This window comes from Petaurus breviceps, unplaced genomic scaffold, assembly GCF_028583685.1.
Source record: "Petaurus breviceps papuanus isolate PSGF00001 unplaced genomic scaffold, PetGlider_PUasm1.0 38, whole genome shotgun sequence".
NCBI classification, from domain to species: domain Eukaryota; kingdom Metazoa; phylum Chordata; class Mammalia; order Diprotodontia; family Petauridae; genus Petaurus; species Petaurus breviceps.
In genome coordinates this window covers 105,015,126-105,029,838 of record NW_027186304.1, presented here as the reverse complement: position 1 = coordinate 105,029,838, position 14,713 = coordinate 105,015,126, and the positions used below count along the sequence as shown (strand labels likewise).

At 35.4% G+C, this 14,713-nt stretch overlaps 1 protein-coding gene across 2 annotated transcripts in view; it reads left to right on the top strand.

Annotated features, from left to right (window-relative positions):
• The window catches only part of RELCH (RAB11 binding and LisH domain, coiled-coil and HEAT repeat containing), a 139,613-nt gene that overhangs the window by 84,937 nt on the left and 39,963 nt on the right, over positions 1-14,713 (top strand). For both annotated transcript variants that reach the window (XM_069100247.1, XM_069100248.1), the window contains exons 16-19: positions 2,052-2,199; positions 3,976-4,132; positions 5,664-5,787; positions 9,695-9,743. In XM_069100247.1, coding sequence (XP_068956348.1) covers positions 2,052-2,199; positions 3,976-4,132; positions 5,664-5,787; positions 9,695-9,743 — 478 coding nt within the window. The remainder of the gene's footprint in view (positions 1-2,051; positions 2,200-3,975; positions 4,133-5,663; positions 5,788-9,694; positions 9,744-14,713) is intronic.

Genomic DNA, 14,713 nt, shown 5'->3' with positions numbered 1-14,713 from the left:
CTATAGGCTTTGGACCTAGAGAAATACCTTAGAAAGGCTGCTGTGTGAGGTGAGAAGACCATTCGTGGATTAAGTTCACCTATTGAGCAGCAACCGTCTGTCTAGCTTTAACATACATTCAACTCTCCTTAGTAAACTGACCCAGTCTTCTTCTCAACTCTTCTTTAACTGTTCACTTCCCAAATAACTTCTGCATCACTTCTCAGCTCCATCTTAGGTTGTCTTACTAGAATGGATGTTTATCCTTGGACATTGTGAAATAACTGGTTTCTAAGTCTTTGTGGTTGATAAAGATACTACACCTTTTTTTGTACTAAATTACTACTTTAATGCTGTATTTTGTTCCCTCTCTTCTAAAACTTCATTTTTTCACTCTTGACATGTAACGGGAGCTAAAAATTAGTTGGGATTAATTTCTAGTCAGTCTTTTCTGTCAAGATCTCTAGGATACCCTCCAAAAGTGACATGAGTTACTTTAAATTTAAATGTTTGGGTTTTGGGTTTTTTTGCTTTTTGGAGGGCAGTTGGGGTTAAGTGACTTGCCCAAGGTCACATGGCTAGTTTTTGTGTTAAGTGTCTGAGGCTAGATCCGAACCCAGGTCCTCCTGACTCCAGGGCCGTTGCTTTACTCTCACTGCGCCACCTAGCCACCCAAATGGTTTTATTAGTAAGTGCTGGCCCATTCCCATTGCTTATAGGTTAGAGGTTGGGCTGTCCCAAATCCATAAAGAATAATTCTTCTCTCTTCCTCATTTATACCTTGTTGAACTCAAGAAGTAGTAAAGGATTAAGTTAGTCCTGTCTTGAGTTAAGGAAGCTGTATTGCCACCCTTATCATAGCTCATATGTATAGAGTGCTTTATACTTTCCATACAACAGTTCTTGTAAAATAGATAATAGGAATATTATTAACCCCATTTTCCAGCTGATAATTCTGAGGCTCAACAGGTTGTGACAACTATGCAACTATAGGCCATTCTGTGACTAGTGTCAGCAACCAGAACTGGGATTAAAAAGAGGTCTTCTGATTCTAAATCCATTGTTCTCTCCACTGTGCCATGAATTAGGGGAAATTGCCTTGAACACTTATTAAAATGGAGAGTGTGGTTTTGGGGTTTTGTTGTTGTTGTTTAATATTTGAAAACTGTGTAAACAGAATTCCTGTAAGGTTCTTTTATTAAATGAAGTCTGACCATGGATAATGGAAGCTAACCATACCTAGATTTCTGTTTTCAGAATTAAGCTATTTAGAGTAATTATCTTGTCTTCCAAAAACGTTACTTTTTTGAAAATAAAAGTAAAATTGGGATGAAGTATACCTTTTAAAAAACCTAGCAACTGATAACTTAAGAGCATTTTTATTTTTGTCTCATGTTAAGAGATTATTCCATATCTGACTTTACATCTCTGGAAACCTTATTTACTATGTTCAGGACAATAGGATGTCATCATCTGCTTGAGTTATTCCTGCTTGTATATTCATAGTACAGTAATGTTTTTATAAAATTTCATATATTATCCTTTAGATCTCAAGTAGTTTTGAACAGTTTCTTCCATGCACAATGATTCTGTTCTTTCAGTTTCTTATATCTCCTTGTATGACATGCTACTTTTCCCTCATTTTCTCCTTTTTTCTATTCTCTTTGTTTCCACCTCTTAAAACTATTCTTCACATGTTTTAGTACATTGCTGGCAAATACTATATGTCAACAAATTGATAGGTGATCAGTAAGAAAAGGAAACTACTTGAAAAGTTTAGCAATTACAAGGTATTCCTTTGACCTGTCTTAAATTCTGCTGCCTAAGTTGTGGAATTTCAAAAAAATAAGAGCCCCACAAATTTCCTTCAGGATATTAGAACCTACTTGATACTGCTTCCCTTAGCAAAGAATGGTTTTATTATCTTTATAGCACTTCATGCTTTGACACACATCTGGAAATAGATGCAAGCTTCATGGTATTTTCATTTGAGAACCGTAGTGTCGATTTGTTCAAATGTTCTGTTTATAAGGTTGTTTCTGAAAACTGAAATTAGCTTCTTTGTGTTTCAGGAAGGAGAGCACGGGCTAGATGAACATAAGCTGCATATGTATCTTTCTGCCTTGCAGTCCTTGATTCCCTCACTGTTCGCATTGGTGCTACAGAATGCACCTTTCTCAAGCAAAGCCAAGCTCCATGGTGAAGTGCCACAGATAGAAGGTATGGAACTTACTAAATTTTGGGAGGAAGATTTATATTATTAAAAACCTAATATCTTGAGTAATTATTGTTTACATATTCCAAAAATTACTCTTATTTAAAAATTATTTTTTTTTAATGCACAAGTGTGTGATTCTGGTGACCGTAATTTATGTGGCATGTAAAGTTTGTGACTTCATGTATAGATAAGCCTCTTCTTTATGTTTTTTAACATTTCTTTTTATTCTTTTCATACAGTCACAATTGCACCGCTAAATTTGACTTATTTTTCCATTTGGGCAGTTAGTTCCCTTTCATTAACATTTCTGAGATTGAAAAAATTCATTTGATTTCTCTTGGTGCCTGCTTCAGAGGCTTAGTAATTTATTCTTTCTCTGTTTCTTCCCCAGCCTATACCTTCTTATTTTCAGTAAGGGATGGGAGAAAAAATGTTACTAACTCTGTCGTGCTATATAATCGAGTAGGTACATGAATAGATTCAGCAATCAGTTGATCAGAGGAATTTCTAGAGGTTTTCCCCCCTCCCTGTTTATCCCCAAAGTAATAAAGTTTAGTTGAAATACATTTAAGAACTTCAGAAGATTTCATCTATGTGGATATTCCTGTACAGATGAAGGTTCTAATTCTCCTTTAGTAGATAGTTTAATATATTTCTGTGTCTCCAAATGTAGCTATACACTGAACCTCTTGAAGCCTTTCCAGTTTGGTCTAGAATCCTTCGAAGTTTGTATTCATCTGACAAAGCCATGCAGGATGATCTCTGTGCTGTTAAAAAAAAATGCATTGGAAGTGCCATTCTAGTCAAAGGTTAAGGAGTACATGAAATGAAAAATAGAGCCTTTAGAACTTTTTCACTGCTATACTAAGGGAACTCCTGGTCACTCGAGACAATGCCATGTGACCTTTGGCAACTCCTGACCCTCTCCTTTGATTGGATAACTGTGCTGGAACTACAGCAGTGTAGGGTCACTTAGATCTTCCTGAATGAGTGCACGGTTAGATGAGGTTCATTCACATTCCACCTCTCAAATCTGTTGCTGAATGGATGTGTGAGAAATAGGTAAAAAGAGTCCCTTCCTCATCTCCCCCAAAAGACAGGTAACGTGTATTTCTTTAATTTTAATTAAGTAAAAACTACTTTTTTACAATGATATATTAGAGAAGAACAAAAGTTTCAGTTGACCTAGAGAGAACAAGAATAATTTTCAAACCTTTCATGTACTCCCAGTTTTAATGCATCAAAATATATGCATTAAAAATCTTTTATTCAATATATAAATTTCTTTCATTTAACAAATATTTATAATATTAAGGACAAGGACTACCTTTGTGCTTGGATGTTCTTTGGCCGAGTATTAATAATATCAAATGTTAATAAATTTGATATTGCCTAGACAGTCAATAAACAGCCACCCAAGGACCATCTATCTAAAGGCTAATCTTCACATAAGGCCAAATTTATTTTGTTGTTCACATTTCAGTCCTACTGTTTAATGTGGGTCCCTTATTCCAGTGTACACTAACCATGACATATATGTTACCCTATGAATAAAAATCATTTAATAAATATGTGTCTCTAGTTATGCTAAAAGAAATTATTGTCTGCAAAATTTCCATTTTCATCTTTAAAATTGATGTTTACAATAGGAAATGGAGTGTCTAGCCTTGAAAAAACTTAATGGAAATGTTTTTCCCCCTTGGAATAGAATAAAATCTAATCCCCAGAGTTCAATTCCTTCTTTCTCATGATTTTTCTTTTTCTTTTCTCATTTCCAGTGACCAGGTTCCCTCGGCCTGTGTCGCCTCTTCAGGATGTAGCCACCATCATAGGGAGTCGTGAGCAATTAGCTGTGCTTCTACAACTCTATGACTATCAGCTGGAGCACGAGGGTACAACAGGCTGGGAGAGCTTACTCTGGGTGGTGAACCAGCTGTGAGTTTGCCTGTTTCCACTTTCATATAATTTCAGCAATTATTTTAGCCAACAATTTCAATATATTCTCTCATCCTCCACCCCAAGAAACTTCATCCCAGAAAGTGGTGAAATCTACTTGTCTGAGTCTATTCCTTTTGCCTTCCTCTGGCTAAAAAAAGTAAAATGACTAAATTGTTCAGAAGGGAAGTAAATAATCATGAACTAAAGAACCTGAAAATTATAGACAAGGGATCACCTCCTTAAGTGACTTCATTTTTGGCAAATCAGTGAACAATTTTTAAGTAAACTGTTATCTAGTTTCACACTACTCAGCAATTATGTTTTTTAGGACCCTTATTTACAATTATCACTAATCAAAAGGCCCACATGTTTGCCATAGACCCCGGCTTCTGTTCCTGAATGCACAAGGACCAAAAATTAATTAAAAATCAAACATATAATGAATCTGAGGTTTTTTCTGGCAGTGCTTAACTGCAGCCTTGATTCTGAACACAAAGCATTTGCACTTTGCATTGCGCACGCCCTGAGGACGTGCAGCGCCTATCAGCTCTGCCAAAAGTGAAAAGGGTTTGAAAATAGGAAAAAGTTTAAGAAGCCCTGTTAATAGACTATAGTAAATTTTCCTTTCTTAAAAATTAGACATCTTAAAGTGCTTCAAGCTGTGTAAAAAAGCAAAACAAATTTAAAAGTTTTTTTAGCCCCAGGCTTGATTAAAAAGTTAGCCTATTTACCCATTAAAGCATCCACTTCCAAATATTATTTGATAATTTCTTAGAAACACAATATGATGTTAAATGAGACAAGATTATGGGGACAATCATAGTCATAGCCCTAATTGGCTAATCAGCTGAATAATGTTGCCAAAGATTATTTTTCTTTCTATTAGAATTTATGATGGATTCATAATATCACAAAATAATGTTGGTTACCTTAAGTGGGGATGCCTCTATTGATTTATGGATGTCTTGTCTTTTATCTGTGAAGATGTTATATTCTGTGCCAGTAGGCACTTTGATTTGTTTTTTCTAGTGGTTCTTTTACATGAGCTAAACCTACAGCCTTGAACATACTGGAACCGTAATAGACTGGTTAATTTATAGATAGGTGAGAGTATGGGATGCACAAGAATAATTCCTATTGAAATAGATGGTACAAGAGACTGGTGTAATGGTAAGCATGAGTAGGTTGCAGTCTTTATCAGTGGAGGGGAATATCTAACATGGATGAAATCACAAAGCCATTTGGTACCTGGGTTATGGTTTCATATTAACTTGTAGTAAACAATGTAGACTTTTTAATGGTTTTATACAAACATGATTCTAAGGCACTTTTAAGTGGGCCAGGACTGAATTAGGCCACTTTCCCTTTCATTGTACTATCAGAAATAAAACTGAGGAGAGGTGGGGAAGAATTATAGAGGCACTGATGACTGGTTATTGTGCACAATATTTCATTTTCACATTATAACAAGGAAGCAGTGATTTATAATGCATGTTTGTTTTTTTTCCCTTTTCCTTTTCACATTCAGGTTACCACAACTCATAGAAATAGTTGGTAAAATCAATGTTGCTTCAACTGCCTGTGTCCATGAATTCTCCAGATTTTTCTGGCGCCTGTGCCGGACATTTGGGAAAATATTTACAAACACTAAGGTGATAACATACTTTCCATGAATTCTAGCTAAAGAGAAGTAAAGTAGCCCTTTACTAGATTTCTCCGTTGATGTAGTATCAGATATTTTTATAGAAATATAAAATGCCTTATTACGTCTACCCTAAAATGATTAAGTTTTTCAATCTCAATTTCTGATCAAAAGCTAGGAATAGTATTATATACAGTAGAATCCTAAAAGATTTCCCAGGTATTGGAGTACCCAAACTAAAGTATCCAGGCATGGGTTTTTTGAGATGAGACTAGTATACAAAAAGGAAGTTAATACGGGAACTATTTATTGAGAATTCATTAGTTGCAGCCTGAATGTGATTATGCACTGTGAAAGCTTTAAATAGAAGTCCTAAATGTAATAGGGTCTGCCTTTGATTTCAGTGGAGACAAATATTGCTATCATTACAAACTTAATATCACATGCTAGTTTTTCCATCATTGCTGCTTATCAAACAAGATTTTTTAGATATTAAAACTTAATTTCCTTACCCGCTAAGTCCTAATTTAATATAATTACATTTATCTTATAGTTCTTTTAAAGAAGTTTTTTGAGATAACCAGCTAAGACTTTCAATAGGCTTAGCTAAAGAGGAAATGTAGTAGCAAGCATATTGCTGATAGAAAATTTACTCTAGATCAGAAAACTCTGAACTCTGAATTCTCTCTAATGCGTACTGGCTGGGACCTGAGCAAATCACTGAACCTCTTCATGTCACAGGCAGCTCTCAGACTTTAAGATGCAGAACATTTGAAGATATGTATGGAGAGAATTTGCTCCATGAGAGTTCCCTTATGCCAATGATTTTATAAGTCTGATTGAAAAAGAAACACAGGATTATGTCAAATTAGATTTTACGTTTTGAAAATAATAAGAACTTAAGTGATAAGTTTCATCCTAAAATTCGAAGCAGTTCTTAGTATTAAACAGACTTTTTAAGGAAAGCATTATAATATAGTGGAAAGGTCATTTAATTTAAGGACTCAGTTTGTTCATCTGTAAAAATCCTTTTAAACTCTTAAGATTCTATGATTGAATCTTTTATAATTGTCTAGAATCTTGGATTATTAAGACCATCCAGTCTATCTTTCTACCCAAGTGATAAATCATACTTAAATTGTCCTAGACAAATAAATGATTTTTCAGAATTTCTGAAGGAATTTCCACAAGCTCACCATTTTAATATTTAACAATTTTCATCAGATTCTTGATATTCAAGTTTTGGGTTGGAGTAATTTGAATCAGCTAGATTATTTAGCTATCCTTCTTCAATTTAGAGTCATTCCCAATTATATCTGTTCTTGTCCCAACTGATTACAAGTGCCTGAGCCCCCTGTTATCTATTTTACCTCCAGACACATTCAGTACCAACTCCAAATGCCCATCTTTTTGTTTCACAATTGTGGCTCCAGATTAGGCCATTTTGCTAACCTACTTTGTACCCATCCTGCCCTGAAACAGTTTTCTTCTTTGTTATGAGTCTAGCTGGCATAAGAAAAAGTTGGTTAGAAAAGGTACTCTGAACAATTTTGGGGGGTTTTATTTTTTACCTCCTCAGATGTAGCAGAATGGAATTAAAGTTACTTAAGAAGTAACTAGAATACCATTCAGCTTTACTTTGCTCTTTCATGTCTCTCCTTTTCATCTACCCATTTTAAACTAAACCTCTCATAGTACTGCCTAATTAGAGGGTTTTTTTTTTTAATTCTGATTTCATTGAAAAATTCTTTGCATTACTACTAGTCTCTCTAGTTGTCTCTATTTCATCTTTTTGGGATCATTTGCTATTGTATTCTCATTTTCAGTTTTGAGAGTGTTCTATCCCTCTTGAGAAACCTTCTCTTTTAGAACCTACCTGTGTTTTTTTAGACCTTTCTGAAGCCATCTTTCCAAGTGCATAAAGTATAGACTGATTTTGCTTGTCATTCCTTTCTAACTCTCTTCTAGAGATGTATTAAGAATTCTGAAATGAAGTGATCATTTTCTTAGACGCTTCTCCTATGCGTCAACCACCCTTTTCTTTATTAAAATTATGTATATTTTCACAGTTCTTCCTTGATTCTTCTGTGAAATGATAAATTCAGAAATTTAATAGATTGGTAAATTAGTTTAATTCAGCTCTTAATTGAATAAGAAAAGTGTGAGAAATCCAGCCCTGTAGCACTGTGCTCTTTATATAGTACTTATTGGTTGAAATGAATTGAGTTCATTTGAAATATCTCATCACTGCCCTTTTTTTCATTTCCTGTTGTCAGCATCATAAACACTTCCCAGCTACTTAAGCACTGTGTAAAATAATCCCAAGATATTATCACTTCTCTTTTTTCTTTTGTCCTAAAAACAAAAGAAAAACCCTATATTTTTCCATAGATTACTGTTAAACTAGGTCTTCTCAATTCTGTATTACATTGTAGTTATATTTTGAAAGTAAATAACATTTTAAATTTTTTGTTAGGATTTGCAAAATACTTTCCTCAAAAAATTATTAACAGGATAGTTTGTCATATCAGTTTTAGTGAAGTGAGAATTTAAGTCTATGATCACAAAACTAGAAAGTATTATCTATCAGTCATTTTCAAAAGCCAAATTTACTACATTAATTCTTTAAAGAAAAAATCAATTTCCCATGTAACTTTCTCATGTTAACCTGTATAGATAATTTTTCACATTTGTAATATTTAATGCACTAAAAGTAAAAAATAAGGATTTCCAGAAAATCATATACTAGGCTTATTTATCAGAATACATTTTAGCAGAATTTCTCTACATTTTTGAACTTTTAAATAAATTCACACTTATAAACCCTAGGTGAATATGACTTTCTTTCAATATAAATGAAATCAACTCAAATAATTTGTTTCTTTCACTTCATGCCTACTTGGAAAAGTATTAAAATCTTTAGTCTCTTTAAAGGTTTGAGACCTAAGTCTTCCTCATCCTTGAGGAGCTGGTTTAAGTCCCCAGTACAATTCTTTTCTTTTGTCTAATTTCAACTAATTTTAGCCCCGTACGCAGAATGGTATGTTTCTGTGCAAGACGAGTGTAGCCAGCTTTACTTGATGAGCCTGTAGGAAGTGCACAAGGGCTGAGGAAGTTCAGTCACATCACATACAGCTTCAGTTGTCAAGGGTTTTGGTTTTTAGCATCCACATAAGAAATTCTTTACAACTCTTTGGGAAATGAGAGCCTTCTTGTCAAAGGACACTAAAAATAAAAATGGGTGGAGTCAGTGACTGAGTTGGCTTTTGTGATTGGAGTTAGTATGAGATAGAGGAAAGGGGGAAGGAGTCTTATGGTCTACTTAAGATTCTTTCACTAATTGGTGACATGACCTAGAGTGTTTTGTTCCTTTGATATCCCCGGTTTATTCTTCTGTAAGAGGAAAATGTAGCAGAGGTGATTTTTAAAATCACTTCCAACCTTTACATACTGTGACTAAATATCTATATTATATATTTGGATATTTCCCTCAGTTTCTGTATCAAAACTGAATTACTTGTTGAATCCCATTTAAAATTCTAGAAAATTGATATTTTTACTTTATTAGGATAAGCAAAGAGAGAAGTGGCAGTTTTTAAGTTTTTGCAGTAAATTTGTTATTTAGGAATTCTATGTTTTGTTCTATTTTAAAGGAGCAAATCAAATGGAACTCAGTACATTTCAGAAATCTGATTTCTTTAGTCATCTCATAACTATGGCATATTAGTTTCTGATAGAGCCATATTTATTTTCTCTTTTTTTTCAAGGTTTTGTTTCCAGTTTTCCCATGCCTCTAAATTTAGAAATAATGTAAATTTCTGATAAGTAATTTAAACTAATGTTTTTTAAGCAAGAAATAAAATTTATATTTTCAATCCATTAAATCTGACATTTGGGGGATCTTTTTTTAAACTTAGGTAAAACCTCAATTCCAGGAGATTCTAAGATTGTCTGAAGAAAATGTTGGTGAGTTCAGCTTTTTGAAATACTGATATTAATGTCTTCTAGAATGTAGTAATTAAACATAGTTTACTAATGGGAAAATTATGGTTTAGGGTCCTTTTTCGCAACTCTTTGTCAATTATCTCTATAAATTCTATGAATTGAGACCATCAAGAGACATTTCAAGAGTTGAGAGGATGTAGGTGAGGAAGTAAAAGGTACTCACGTATTAGTATGCATAGTTCACAAGAAAAATAAGGATTATATAAAAGGTTTCCTCATAGAGTGACTGTAGAACACTAAAAAGTAGAAAGGGACCCACTGTAAATTGTGGATGAAGAGAATGTTTCATGGAGAATGAGAGGGTGAGAAAACCAGGTGTGTGCAGAAAAAAACTAAAAACTTGGCGGGGAGATGGGCACCAGGTGTTTTGGCTTACGGCTATTTCTCTTTATGTGATGGTGGTGGAGTGTTCATGGTATTGATGCTAGTTTGGGTGAATCCTTACATGATTACCAAACCCACACACAGATACATTGTATTTCCTTGCAAAAATCTAAGTTGTCTAAAATATTACATTCACTTTACCTGAATTATATCACTTACAAAATAGGATTTAGGTTATCTATGTCACTTTTCCATAACTCTTCCACCTCTACTATATTAAACTTTGAATTTCCCCTTTCTGATGGGAATCCATCTTTCCATCTCTTTATTTGTCTAACTTCTCCCAGTCACACTCTAATCCTCACTAGGACTTCCATTCTCTTTACCATTCTATATTTTTCCCCATCCATCACCCCTGCTGTGGCCTCAATGCTTGTCCTTTGCAGGATTGATCCTAGAGGGGTAAATAGATGGCATAATGGATAGAGTGCTGTGCTTGGGAGTCAAGATGACTTCAGTTCAAATCCTGCCTCAGATGTTCACTAGCTGTGCATCTCTGGACAAACCAGTTAACCTCCTCTCAACCTTCAATTTTTGCTTCTATAAAATGAGGATATTAACAGAATCAATTTCACAGTCTTTGCAGATTTTGAAACAGTTGAACTATGTATTCAGATCACTTGACCTCTTGCCATATTATCCTTCACAATTTCCCAGTCCTCAATCCCATTATATTCTTTTTTTTTCCTTTTGGAGGGCAGTTGGGGTTAAGTAACTTGCCCAAGGTTACATAGCTAATGTTTTTGTGTGGGTGCTAAGTGTCTGAGGCCCGAACCGAACTCAGGTCCTCCTGACTCTGGGGCTGGCGCTTTGCTCACTGCGCCACCTAGCCGCCCCCCCTCCCCCTATTTATATTCTTATTAACAGCATTTTCTGCTCCTACTTCAAGTGGTGACCTATCTCCCAGTAGTTGATGTTATTCCTACTTTACTGAGAGAATTCATCCTACCCTCTTTGGGCTACCTGGTTGCCTCTGTTCCACCTTTCAAAACTCCTCTACATCTTCACTCATCCTTTTATTCCATTCTCAGAGGAAAAGACTGTCCTTCTTGCAAAGGCCAGCCCCTCTACCAATGCCCTCAGTGCCATACTTAACTTGTCTCTTCTCGGAAGTTCTTCAATCAACCATTCCACCCCACCCCATTCCCCATAAACAAGGCCTATTTTCTGCTGCTCAATTATTACCCACTACTCAAAAACATGTCCAAGTCTTCTATATCACTAAAAGCTTTCATTAGATCCTGACACCCCTTTAATCTAATGTCTTATAATTCTCTTCCCTTTCACTGCCATACTCCTAGAAAATCATATGTTCACACACTCCTTCCACTTCCCTACCAACCACTCATTTCACAACACCTTGAAATCTGATGTACTTCCCAGTATGGAAATTTTTCTGTTGAGATGTTAAATCCCAGTAGCCTTTTTTCTGTACTCCTCTTCAACCCCTGTGCAGCATTTAACACTGTCAGTCACCTTTTCTCCTCCTGTGAATTCTAAGAAACTATTCTCTACTGACTTTTCTAGTTATCTGACCATTTCTCTTTTGCTGGATTGTCATCTATTCCATGGCCTCTCCCAAAAGTACTACTATATCCAGTCCTACTCTCTTGTGATTAGATCCAGTCATTAGCCACCTACCATCAACTGTATGTCTTATTAGCATCTCAAATACAACCTGTCCAGAGAATAACAGATTATCTTCCCACAAACTTTCAACCTTTTTTCAAACTTCTCATTTCTGTTGACAGTACCACCATCCTCCCAGTCATCCAGAATCATAACACTAGAGTTATCCTTGACTTGTTCTGTTTCTTCACCCCACAAATTCAAGTCTTGTCAGTTCATCCTACTTAGTATCTCTTTGATCTGTTCTTTTCTTTCCACCCTCATGGCTAATACCTTAGTTTAGGCCTTCATCACCTCTTACTCTATTGTAACCTTGTTGTTTAGCCCCCTAAGTCATCTTGCTTCTACCTTCTCATTGCAATCCATCCTCCCACACAGCTACCAAAATAATCTTTCCTAAGATATAGGTTTGACCATGTCATTTCCATGTTCAAAAACCTTTTATACTCCCAAGTTGTTATATGATAAAAGATGAATTTCTTAACCTGAATTTTATTGCCCTCTATAATCTAGCCCCAATCTACTTTTCCTTCCATAAATTTAACATTCGAGTTATACTGAACTACTGGCTTATTCCCTTAATTTGTCATTCTATTACCTTTGATTCATGCAAATTCATGACTGCAAGCTGTCCCTTCATAAAGTGTATTCCTTCCATGTCTCTGCCCCACAGATTCTTATGTATCTTTAAGACTCTTTCTCTATGAATCCGTCTGCACTCCATTTTTAGTCCTCTCCCTCCTCAGATCATTGGTGTGTTTCTATGTGATTGTAGCAGCAAACACCCCAGCGTCCCTAGGGTGGCTGCCAACACAGGTTCTTAGATCTGCTTTGTTAAAGGAAAGCAACTCAAAATGGGTTAACAAGCTTACTTTAATCAATGAAATATGTATCATTTACCTAGTTCAGGGGAAAAAGGTCAGCACCCTGAACTTCAGAATATACAGACAGAATTATCAAGACAGAGAAACAGATCAAGTAGACAGTTTCCAAACTGTCCAACCATTACATCCATACCAAATCAACATCTGGGTTTTTCAAAGCCAGGGGGCTCTCAACAATGGCTTCCCAGAGTCTCATCTGATCAAATCACAAGAACACTTCTCAAAGTGAGCCCCAAAACAAAGCTTCAAATCAGGGTTTATATAGCCTTCTCCTGGCTCAGAGAATGTAACAACCTTCTGGACCCACTGGCCAATCAAAAGGTATCTACTGAAAAAAAGCCTCCCACCCCAGGCTCCAGATGCACTTTAACCTAGGGGCAGGGAAGATCTTAAAAATTTACATTCCCATTACAATGATATATGTATATTATAGAGCATACTCTTCAGTACAATGTCAAAGATACACAGGTTGAAATATCTGGTCGGTGGCTAATGATAGGAGACTGAAGTTCATAAGACAGTAAGACTTGTTATAGTAGGACTTTGAAAGTTGATCATGGGAGCTGATGAGGTGATCAGGGTAGAGAATGTAGAAAGAGAAGAAATAAGACTCATTGTACATCTTTTTTCCACATCTCCTCCAGCTTTTCTCATTTTCTTTTTCTTGAGGGCAGGAATTTTTTTTTCCTTTACATTCTCAGAGCCTTGCAGAGTGCTTTAAACATAGTAAGTACTTGGTAAATGAGGTTTTGGTTTTGGTTTTTTAAGATAGTCAGGGGAGAGAGACAGAACAGGAAGGCAGTGAAGTTAAAAGACCACACTGAACCAAAAGTAAGGAGACCTGGATTCAGGTACTAGCTGTGCTGCTAACATTTTCTCGGCCAATCACGATGTCTTTTAGCCTCACTTCAGTTATTTGTAAAATGAGGGAAGTAATATTTCCTACTTACCTCATGGGAGGATTGTGAAGATTAAATAATATATGTTTTTATAACTAATGTAAAATTATTATATTTGTTTTCTCACCTCCCTTTTCTCATTGCAAGTTTCCCTGTAAAAAGCCTAGGCATAAAAACTAAGTAGTTCTGCCTATCTTCCAAAGAAAAAGGTTCGGGATGGTTGTTTTTTTTGTCATGCAAAACATATTTCCATATTAGTCATGTTGCCAAAAAAAAAAGCGAGAAAAAAATTTCTTCGATCTGCACTCAAAGTTTATCACTTCTCTTTCTGGTTGTGGATAGCATTGTTTTGTGAGTCCTTTGGAAATGTCTTGGATCATTATATATTGATCAGAGTAGCTAAGTCTTTTACAATTCATCATTATACTATTGGCTCAGTTCCCTATATATTTGAGAAATTAGGCCTTTATCAGAGAAACTTGCTGTAAATTTTCCCCCAGTTTCCTTCTAGTTTTGGCTGCATTGGTTTTGTTTGTGCAGTAACTATCGAAAAGACTTTCTTGAATTTTCATCTCATTTTGACTAGCAGCTATACTTTACATGCTTATTTTTTACATGACATTTATACCTTTCAAACAAATGAAGCAACATTTGTGTTAAATTTTTTGCCATTATGTAATCACTGAATACTTAATGCCTTTGTCCTCTTTTTTTCTTTCTATTCTTTGTGCCTGTTTTTGAGCAATTTCATTTCATTTGAGCAATTTTCCATCACATTTTCTAAGCCTGCAACCCCAGAACCCTCAGTGCAGTACTGCTAGGATGAGGACTAGGAAGGAGCCCAGATAAAGCCAAGGGCAAGTCAGGAAGCAAGCAGACCATTAAGTTCATTTATGTTTTCCTGACCTTCTCCAAGATGGTAATACAGGAAATGTTTTGTAAAATGTGAATTACTATATGATTGTGATTTGTTACTGGTACCATTGTTAGTAGCTGGGTAACGAAAAATATAAGTCATTGAAATTGGTGTTTTACAAGCATTTTAAAAACGTTTTCCATAACCAGATTTCCAAAGGATAAAAACTCTTGCTTCTGCCTTCTTTGCAGAGAGAGGGAGTGTCATATTTCAATTTAC